The sequence below is a fragment of the Lagenorhynchus albirostris genome, chromosome 2 (genome assembly GCF_949774975.1).
Source record: "Lagenorhynchus albirostris chromosome 2, mLagAlb1.1, whole genome shotgun sequence".
NCBI lineage: Eukaryota > Metazoa > Chordata > Mammalia > Artiodactyla > Delphinidae > Lagenorhynchus > Lagenorhynchus albirostris.
Window position 1 is genome coordinate 77,764,828 of NC_083096.1, and position 10,220 is coordinate 77,775,047.

A 10,220-nucleotide genomic window follows, 5' to 3' on the forward strand; every position below is an offset into this window, starting at 1 on the left:
GTTCAGTCTTAAGGTTCAAGAGATTTATGGTCTCCCCACCTTTCTACCTTTGTAGAAAGACACAAGACCAAACAATATTTTTTTTTCTAGTTTTGTTTTTCTGTACTAAAAATATCCAGTGGGTGCTGGGATTGAATGGGGAGGAGAGGTTGAGATGCTGACACCTCCTCTTGTGGATGAAGTGGCCGTTACCTCCGATTTCTGTTTATCTGGGTAAGGAAACGAAATAGAGAAAAGGGAAAATATAACCACATCCATATTCTTTTCCCCTCCTTGCCTCATCTCCCTCTCCCCACAAACCCTCATTCCCTTAACACTGCTGCCCACTGTTTATGCTTCTTTTTTATATTGAATAATGGTATTAGACACAATAAGAAGAAAGACAAAACCAGAAACTGACAGAATGACCAAGTATACATTTTATTGTCCTTCTTTCCCCAAAGGTCCTGTCATCCTGAGACCTTAAGAATATTTTATCAGGTCGATCAGGAACTTTGGTAGCTCTTTTGGTAAAGTAGAGGACAGTCCTTCCCTGAGAATTCTTAAGTTTCTGGGAATAATGCCAGGAGGACAGTTCTTTGGGTTAGTAGTGGTTAAGATCATCGGCACTAGTGTCAAACAAACCTGGTTTAAATCCTGCTGTGACTCCGCTACTTACTTTGTAAACCCCGTTTCTTTATCTGTAAAGTGGGAATAATAATAATACCATAGTGGTGGTGTGAGGACTGATCCAGGTAGAGTGCACATAAGACCTCAGATATTGGCAGCTGTTACTGTTAAGCTGCGTTAATAAGCTGAAAACTACGAAATTTTCCACATCCATCAACTATCTCCACATCAAGAGTTCTTTATGTATCTACAGTCTTAACAGTTTGGTCAATAATCATCTAATGACCTACATGTTGCCTAATAGCCAAACAGCAGTTGCTCAAGAAATGATGGGTGGAATCAATGGCTAACAACAATGTGAATAACCAATGTATTTTATGAATCAATAACCAAACATAAGCAATAGTTCACGCAGACACACTGGCTGGCTTAGCAACAGGGTTCTGGATATCAGGACTTTTCAGATGCCTTAACAAAGATGCTGGCTCATCACTAAACACTTACTGGTTGCATCTCTGGGAACACTGTAGACAGGCTGTTCCAAATATCCTCCAGCCCAGTCCTGACCCTTTTCCAAAAAGCAAGGGCTGGGTTGGGCCTGAGACTGGGGGTGAAGGGGGTGGGTCTGAGTCGGCTGACTAGTAGGGGAAGAGGAGTAGTGGTGGTGGCCCTGGTGGTGGTCTGAGTGGTGCAGCTGGTGTCAGGACAGAGACCTGCATCGAGGGGGCACTCCTCCCGCTCACGGTTGCAGGGGCATTGGTGGTAGGTGCAAGGCCGGTGCTCAGTGTGGGGTTGGCTCAGCGCCCCAACTCGCAGGCGCCCCGAAAGGCCACGCGGTTTCCCGGCCCAGGTCCGGCTCATGGTGCCGGACTTGCAGTGGCAGTGCCACGGGCCCCAGGGCATCGGCACCAGTCGCAGATCCTCGGGAGCTGGCATGGCTGTGGGCGAGGGCGGTGGCCACTGGTTTGGGGTGGACCGTGCTGTTGACCACTGGTTCAGGGTAGTGTCGGAGAGCAGCTGGTCCACATCAGCCTTCCAGGTGGAGGGCCGCTGGCTTGAACTCATCCTGATTTCGGAATCCTGGTCATTCGCTGTAAACCCTGGGCTAGGCCCCCCAGGTGTACTGGAAGTCGTATTGCGAGTCTCCAACTCGGTGTTATTCTTTCTAGCGTAAATCACAACCCTCTCTTCCAAAGACCCATCCTCCTCCGCCGACAATCGCGACCTGCTACCTGTGGACACCGTGGAGGCCAAGAGCTCGGCAGCGGCCGGGCCTGCCAGGCTGTCGGCCACGGCCACGACGTCATCCTCATCCTCCATGTTACCCTCATCTTCTGGGAAACAACGCTCCGGGTGCTCCGGGCGGTGGTCCGGTAGCTGCGGGTCATAGGCCCCCTGAAGCGGAAACTGTCCCGCGGTCGAAGTCAGGCCTTCGACCCCCGCCGCCCGGGGCCCCAGACTCAGCAGCAGGGCCCAGAGCAGCGCGCCAGCAGCGGGGACCATGGGGCTGGGCGGTGTGGGGCTGCGAGGGAGGCCAGTGAGGAAGGAAGGCCGGGGCTCCCACCTTCTCTCCCTCCCTTCGGCTCTCGACCCACCGGGTCGTTAGAACCTAGGCCCGCGGGGGAGGGGAGGGGGGCTCTGACGCGCGCGCCACGCCCCTCCCCCAGGCCCTCTCCCCGCGGGTCAGCTCCGGCAGGCCCAGGGGCTCAGCTGAAAATCCCAGGGAAACTCTGCAGCAAGAACTCCTGTGCCAGAACGGACAGACGGATTGTGATGTAAGGGGTTGGGGAAAGAGTAGTTCACTTACTCGGCGCGGCGCTTGAATCTCTCATCGCAGTTTATTAATCGCTACAGATCTGAATTTACGAAAGAGGACAAAATACAGGTTTTGAAAATGCCCCTCCCCAGGCTCACAGACAGCAGACGTGACTACTGAAGAAAAGGGAAACAGAATGGCTCTTCAACATTTAGGGCACTGACTCCTGGCTCCCAGCAGGAGCCCTGCCCTCCCCATCCACCCCGTCACCTTCACAGACTGCTAGAATACCCCAGGTGGAAAGGATCTCAGACTCAAAGAGAGGAGGTTATTTGCGCAAGGTTCTACAGCTAAAGCAGCACAGCTTTGCACTTTCCTATATAAAATGCCACAACATGCACCCCTCCAGCTGAAATGAAAGTCACCCAGCACATGAGGCTCTGGACCTCAGAGCCCTGCTTTGAAGTCAGGGTCATGGAAGGAACGACATCCCATTGAGATGTTTAGATCCAGTGGTACTGGGATTGAGGATGAGATGATTTACAAAACAGCTCAGATGTTTCAGGGTTTAGGGTGTAAGCAGATCAATATCTTTGCTTGGTTCTTAAGCTCATTATTCCAGTCCTATGCTAGGTCCCTCCTGAGCCATGGAGATCCTGGTCCAGCCTAGGGGAAAGAGAGGGAAAAAAAGTGGTACAGGAGCAGACTGGGTTTTACTCAGGGGTTTAGGGAGAGAAGCCAGGTGAACTGGAAGAGGTAGATTAGATGCTTGGGTCGGTCATCATGTAGTATCCTTTCCTCTCTAGCAACACTCCCCCACTGGATATTCTCTCCTATTCACTGCCAACATATCCCTTCTTAATTTCTAGGGCTGGTCTGAATTTCCTCTAAATTCTGTGCTGTGATTACTCCTTTATTCCTTGATGCACTTATAGGATTAATTTTTTTCATTTGTTCTTGTTGGATACAATAGTGTCCTGCATGTATGGAGTCTTCCCAGATACAGTGAAGCCTCTGAAAGCAGAGCCTCTGTCTTTTAGTTCCTTTGTTCCAACAAGGCATTAAGAAAGTGGGAGTTGGCTCTTACACATCCCATCCCAAACTTTTATCCTTAAGCCAGGACTCACCGTCTGACAGCTTCTGGGATGTGGACCTGATCCATGGAGATGAGTTGGGCCAGCTCTCCAAGGCTGTTCAGAAAACGGATCTTCCGTGTGAACTTGGAACTAAAAAGAGAGGATCAACCAAGTGTGTTTTATACGGGGAAGTGGGCTCCTGGAGATCCTTACAAAGGGAAACATAATAAGTAGAGAGTGGTTAAGGCTAGAAAGAGTCAGGGTGGGACAAGAAGTTCTTAATCTTGATTGTGGAAATGGGGAGAGGGGAAACGGGGTCTTTGTCCCCCAAGCTAGTACCTGAGGAAGGGCTGAAGCAGTGCCAGGAATGCCTTCACATACCATGTAGCATGGACAACCACCAGGGCAGTCAGGTTTTTCCGGAGCCTGAAGAAGAACATGAGACCATTCAACTCTCCTTCCACCTTCATGCCTGAAGATCAGGTGGAGCTACCTTCTGTACTTTAACTTCCTTCTCTAATTTCTAGATTTCTCTGATAGTTGGGTGGAATCCCCATTCCTTTAACTGCAATCTCAGCTCCATCCATCTTGCTTAGCCTCTTCATTTTTAGGAAACTCTCCTCTTGGAATACCTTAGCCTGGCCTTCTCTACCCCACTTCTTTCCTGTGCCCTACACTCCCATAGTTCCTTTTGTACATTCCTCCATCCCTCCATGACCAGGTGAAGACCAGTGAGGAGAAAAAAAAAAAAAGGAACAAGAAGAGAAAAGTGAGCAAATGGAAGACGGAGGGAAGAAAAGGGATATCAAGGAAAAAAGGCATAAGGGTCAGGGATGAAGGCAGACAAGAGAAGAAGACAATGGAAATGTGAAAAGTGAAATAAACGGCAAGACTACGAGAAAAGGAAGGGCTGCCTTCCATGTGCCAGGCAATGCGCCATGTTGATTTATTTGATTCAAATACTCAGTGGCAAAGGTATTATCATTGACATTTTACAGAGAAGGAAACTGAGTCCCAGAAAGTTAAATGACTTGTCCACAGTCATAAAGGTAGTAAGTGATAAAGGCAAGATTTGAAACTAGATTTCCATGACTCCAAGAGAGGACAGAAGATAGGAGAGGCTTGGAAAAGGGTATAGAGGGACAAAGAAAAGTGGAAGGGGGAGTTCCCTGGTGGCCAAGTGGTTAGGATTCCGGACTTTCACTGACAGGGCCCAGGTTCAATCCCTGGTCGGGGAACTGAGATCCTGCAAGCCACATGGTGCGGTCAAAAAAAAAGTGGAAGAGATTGAATGGAAGAAAGAATGGAAAGATGGAAAAGAAAAAGATAAGACAGAGCGTGGTAGCCCTCTTGTCCGAGAGGCTCACCGCCGATCCAGGGTGCGGTAACACCGGCGTATCCAGCTCAGAGGTGGAACTTGGGCCCTACTTGTGCCTCCACTCAGGCAAACAAGCAGATAATTTTCAGCTATCAGCAGCTCCAGAGTACCCACCATATACCTGGGGAGATGAAACTGTCAGGGAAGGTATGCGTTTGGGGTTGTGGGGAGAGAGAGGCACATTACTGTAGACTCTACAATCAGTTACTGATCAGAGAAGGGGTTCTTTTTAATGTTTCCCTCTCTAACATCCACTCTGGAGCACTTTAAGCCTTCCATCTCACCTAAACAAGTGTTCCATGACATAGGTGTAGTCGGGGATGCTGCTTCTGGGTAGATAACAGGAAGCAAAGAGGATGACAACACTGAGGCCATCACCATGGTAGCCTGAGGAGGAGAAGGGGAAAACTCATTCAGTCATTGATGGACAGTACATGTGTTTAGGTTGAGAGACTCTGAGGGTCTCTAGAAGTTGCAGGAAGGATTCTGAACCCATGACTGAATTTCCAGCCTCGGCATTTTACTTAAGAAGTCACAGCTCTTACCCCTCCATTACCTCCATGAGATAGGACTTTCTTATAGGGCTCAATGACGGTCATGTCCACTCGCTGCTCCCGCTGTCCTGTTCGGAACACCCTCCAGCGATGACCATCTTCTCCAGCCATATCCCACATACAATCCTGGCCCAGCCTTTCAGCTGCCTCACTGGGCCCCAGGCCCTCTGCCTGGGGCAGCTCATCTAAAAAAGAGGGATGGGGAAGGATCAACAAGGCAGAATACATACCTCTACTATCTTGTAAGTTCCTCAGATTCTTAGAGTTTATTACCTCAACATCTAATTCCTCATTTTTTACCCATGACTCTAGCCCTAGTTTGTCCAATCAACCCAACCCCTTGCTGGTTTCTTTCCTGTGACTCATTATCTTCACTTTTTCACTAGACAATGGCCTGGAGGTAACCTTACACTATGGTAGGTTGATGGCCCTTGCCATTTTTCCAGATTCTTTCTGCCCATGCTTCTCCTTCCTTGGGTGAGCTCATTTATTCCCATGTATCCAATTACTGCCAGTAAGGCGATGATTCCTTTCTAACCCAGACTTCTCTCCTACCACCAGACCCATATCCCTAAATGCCTAGAGTGGACATCACTATTTTGTGTTTCTCTGTCATCTCCAAGTCACCAGACTCCAAGTGCAACTCAAACTCATTCTCTCCCTCCTCTCTCTCATATTCTTTCTTGATGAATGACACCATCCATCTAGTTGCCTGAGAGAGAAAACCCTTTGTCATCCAAGACTCTTTCTTCTCTACCAGCCGTCAAGCCAACAGGACCCCAGATCCTCCTCCATCTATCTCCATTATATCCTCCTTTCATCATTCTTTCCACTATTAGTGTGCCGGTGCAGGTTCTGAGCCTTTCTCATCTGGCCTTAGTACTAGCCTCCTAACTCATCTCCCTGCCTCTTGTCTGTTTTCCTCCATTCTACCCTTTACACCACTGCTAGAGCAAGCTTTCTTTTCTTCTCTCCCTTTTTCACTCAAATGGCAATATACATAAAATACAATATACTATACTCACTAATTTCGCATGATCTTTCCATAGCAATAAAAAGAACTGCTTCATCTTAAAAAATAGTGCCTAGTATTTAGTATTCCATGGTATGGATGTACTGTAATATTGTAGAACTAACATCCTATTTATGGACCTTTAGGTTGTTTTCAATCTTTTGAAAGCCATCAAATCTGATCATGTTAGTCCCTTGATTAAAACCATTCAAGGGACTCCCCATTGCCTACAGGATAAAATCTAAACTCAGTGTGGCAGCAAGGACCTCCATGATTTGACCCTTGCCTACTTAACACAGTCTTTTGTCATTCTCTCTTCACCTCCCAGCCACAGAATATATATTATATTCTGTGATATAATAATATATATTTTGGTTTTGTTCCTGGCTTCTAAAACAGCTCCTGATGATAAAGGTAAAAGAGGTATCTTTTCCTATTCATAACAAGCCCCTTTCCAACCACAGAAGTTTATGTTAATGAGGTGACTTTGGAAAACTTCTGTGGATGAGTGGCTGGTTGCCAGGCCAACCAACCACATGATTAGAGGTTTGGAACTTTTACCCTCTGACCTCTGAGGAGGGGAGAGAGACTGAAGGTTGTGCTAAATCACTAATGGTCAGTGATTTAATCAATCCTACCTACATATGAAGCCTCCATAAAAAAACCCTAACTGAAGGGGTTCTGAGAGGTTCTGGGTTGGTGAACACATGGAGGTGCTGGAAGGGTGGTGCACCCACGGAGCTCCACACCCCCTTTCACATAACTTATCCTATGTATTTCTTCCTTCTGGCTGTTCCTGATCTGTATCCTCTCCTAATAAACTTGTAATCTAGTAAGTAAACTGTTTTCCCAAGTTCTGTGAGCTGTTTTAGCAAATTATCAAACCTGAGGAGGAGGTGGCAGCCACCTCTGATTTATTGCCGGTCAGTCAGATGCACAGGTGACAACCTGGACGTGTGATTGGTGTCTGAAGTCTGGGGCAGTCTTGTGGGAGAGCCCTTAACCTGTGGTGTCTGTGCTAACTCCAGTTAAGTGTCGTGACTGAATTGTAGGACACCCAATTTGTGTCTGGAGAGTTGGAGAACTGGTTGGTGTGGGGAAAACCCATACATTTGGTGTCAAAAGTGCTGTGAGTAGAGAAGAAACAAAGATTTCCTTAATACCTAAATAGTCATACTTAATACTCTGAATTCCCCACCATGCCATGCTATTGCCCAATTTGCTTCTTCCACCTAGAATGCCTCTCCAACTACCTGATAAGCTCAGAATGGCATCCTCTGTGAAGTCTTTCTTAACACCTCCCAGGTGGAACTGACCTTTGCCTTCTCCCTGCTCACACTGTACCCTATACACATGTAGATCATAACCTTTTTTTTTTTTTTTTTTTTCGGTACACGGGCCTCTCACTGTTGTGGCCTCTCCCGTTGCGGAGCACAGGCTCCGGACGCGCAGGCTCAGCGGCCATGGCTCACGGGCCCAGCCGCTCCGCGGCATGTGGGATCTTCCCGGACCGGGGCACGAACCTGCGTCCCCTGCATCGGCAGGCGGACTCTCAACCACTGCGCCACCAGGGAAGCCCAGATCATAACCTTTAACTGCACTTATTTGTATATATGTTTACTTCATACTAAACAGAGAATTCCCTGGGGGTAGGGATTATCTTATTCATCTTTATAACTCAGTTCTAGCTCAATGATAGCAATATTAACAGTTATTCAATAAAACTTCCCTCAATAAATGAAGTACCCCCTTCTCCCCCTATACTGACTACTCTCACATTGGACCAATAAGCTCTACCTTTCCATTCTGAGGAAATTTTGCTGGTCTTCCCTCTTGGTCCCCACCTTATTAGTTCTAACTTCAGTCCCATTAAATCCATCCTGAGCTTTTTTAACACTGGCCTCTACTGCTACCAGCTCAGTCTTCAGCTTTCTTTCCTACCTTCCCGTTCAAATTCATGTCCACTGTCCAGCTGCTCCGAGTCTGAAGGTGTCTCCAACTCTTCTACCTCCAGGTCAGAACTGCCATCAGGAGAGGAAGGTACAGAGTGGGTGGGAGAGGCTCCGTTATCTCCAGGTCCCTCAGTCAGATTCAGTAGCAACTCTTGGGCACAAAGACGCTTACGCATGGGGCGCTGGCCATACAGGGCTAAAGTGCTGGGAGTTCCTGGGGTTGGAGGAGGGGAAAAAAAAGAAGAGAAAGATGGGTTTGTGTTGGTGGGGGATGTTAGAATTCCTGTCTATGTAAGTGATAATATGGGGTGAATTCTAAAGAAGGACTAACACGGGACATTTGGGAAGTAGAACCACAAGGGACCGGGTGGCATAACCCTTCCCTGGACTAGAATTAGGGAGGCCTGGGTTCTAATTGACCTACCTGCCTGTGAGTCTCTTTCAGGATTATGAGGATCTCCAGAAGGGTCAGCCTCTTCAGGAAGCAATCTAGAGGGGAAAAGATGAAAAGGGGGAAGAAATATAGGCTAAAGGCATTAAGCTGGTATCAACTTATCAATTCCGTGTCCCCGCCATGATATCACCTCTTCTTTCTTTTCCCCACCCCTTTCCTTCAAGTCCCAATTTACCATCGCTGCCCTCCATTTGTGACCAGCCCTCCCTTTTTCCAGCCTCGCTCATACTTCCTCACCTAGGGAATTCTTCATCCTGCCAGTCTTCCTTCAGCTCCAGTTCCCCAAGTCTCAAGGATGCTCCTAGTACTGCTGTTTCTGCATTCTCCCTGACCCTATAGTCTCCCAGAAAAAAAGATTATTATGAGACAAACTAGGTAGTGTCTTAAGGGAACTGGAATGAAGAGCAGTAATGAAGGTACAGAGAAGAGGGCAGGCCTTAAAAAGAAGTCAGATCTCTGGTCTCCTAGATGTTTCTACCACCTTCACCACTTGTTAGAAAGCCATCACCCCTACTGTTGGGTTTAGGAGCAGAGGAGGCATGGAAGGTAAAGCTAATTATTTTTACCTGTTGGCAGTTGCTCCACCTGCACAGTAGGGGTGAGAGGTTTTTCACATTACGATTGGCTAGAGCCCGACAGACCTGCCCAGCTGTCACTGGGCAAAGTTGGGGAAGATGTCACCTAGTCAGGCCTGCCTTTCCTCCACCACACTAGGGAGTGGTGAGGGGAAACCACGGCGGAGGGGTAGGGGAAGAAGGTAAGGAGGAAGAGAGATTTGCTGGGAAGGAGAACCTGGACCTTAACTTAGTTCTGGGTCAGCTTTCCTGATGGCCATTCTGGAGGGTGGGTATTAGAAACCGGAAAACGGGGCAGATTTATCAAAAACAAAACAAAGAAACTTCCTTTAAAAAAAAAAAAAAAGCAATAGGGAATTATCCTGGACTCCCTCGTTCCCTAATTCCCATACCTTACTGATATTTCCTACCTAAAGCCACCTCCATCCCTTCTCTGCAAATTAATTCTCTTACAGTCTTATCTCCTCTAGGAACCCGAGATTTGACTTGGAAAGAGCTGGATGGTGGGAAAGTCCCTTAAGACTAGTCACTCCTTGCTTCCAATCAAGTTAGCCAGCGTCTTCCTTACCCGAGATCCAATGTCTTTTCTCCTGCCTCTTGTATAGTTCCCATCTTCAGAAGTCTTCCTGTCGCCTTTAAACACTTGGAGTTGTCGGGGAGCCGGATGTCTCAGCTCCCCAACACTTCTGTATCCCCTTTTTCTCTGTCTCAGCTGTTGTTGCTCTTGCCTCCAAGGAGGAGGGAAGGGTGGAAGGGAGGTAAGTAACCTCACCTTCAAACAGGTTTGGCCACCTCCCTTCCGAAGAAGCAGGTTTGCACAAAAGAGAAACCATGCCTATTGGGGCGGGTTCTGG

At 47.8% G+C, this 10,220-nt stretch overlaps 2 protein-coding genes across 5 annotated transcripts; both read right to left on the bottom strand.

The window, feature by feature from the left end:
• Positions 1 to 5: 5 nt before the first annotated feature.
• Positions 6 to 2,278, bottom strand: C2H1orf56 (chromosome 2 C1orf56 homolog). The gene is given in 4 exon segments (XM_060139001.1): positions 6 to 209; positions 1,114 to 1,931; positions 1,934 to 2,025; positions 2,027 to 2,278. Coding segments are annotated over 4 exon segments (1,017 nt in total). The 5' UTR covers positions 2,113 to 2,278; the 3' UTR covers positions 6 to 188.
• Positions 2,279 to 2,423: 145 nt separating this feature from the next.
• BNIPL (BCL2 interacting protein like) lies at positions 2,424 to 10,177 on the bottom strand. 4 transcript variants are annotated; one of them, XM_060138997.1, is made up of 10 exons: positions 9,935 to 10,177; positions 9,029 to 9,124; positions 8,762 to 8,826; positions 8,327 to 8,551; positions 5,376 to 5,558; positions 5,104 to 5,206; positions 4,809 to 4,940; positions 3,781 to 3,867; positions 3,493 to 3,591; positions 2,424 to 2,465 (listed from the first exon to the last, which is right to left on the bottom strand). In XM_060138997.1, the coding sequence occupies exons 1-10, from the start codon at positions 9,976 to 9,978 to the stop codon at positions 2,438 to 2,440; spliced, it is 1,062 nt and encodes a 353-aa protein (XP_059994980.1). In that variant the 5' UTR covers positions 9,979 to 10,177; the 3' UTR covers positions 2,424 to 2,437. The 4 variants fall into 4 exon arrangements, with proteins under 4 accessions (XP_059994980.1, XP_059994979.1, XP_059994981.1 ...); XM_060138996.1 differs by having other exon boundaries at positions 2,424 to 3,031; positions 9,935 to 10,174; XM_060138998.1 differs by lacking the exon at positions 9,029 to 9,124 and having other exon boundaries at positions 2,424 to 3,031; positions 9,935 to 10,174.
• Between the last annotated feature and the right edge of the window lie 43 nt (positions 10,178 to 10,220).

Excerpts from the sequence above, each read along its gene's own strand:
- BNIPL (XM_060138996.1), bottom strand. The coding sequence starts at position 9,978 with ATGGGAACTATACAAGAGGCAGGAGAAAAGACATTGGATCTCGG. Across the intron at positions 8,827-9,028 it reads CAGGATGAAGAATTCCCTAG|ATTGCTTCCTGAAGAGGCTG; the intron begins GTGAGGAAGTAT and ends TTTCCCCTCTAG. Across the intron at positions 3,032-3,492 it reads ATCCCAGAAGCTGTCAGACG|GCTGGACCAGGATCTCCATG; the intron begins GTGAGTCCTGGC and ends TCTTTCCCCTAG.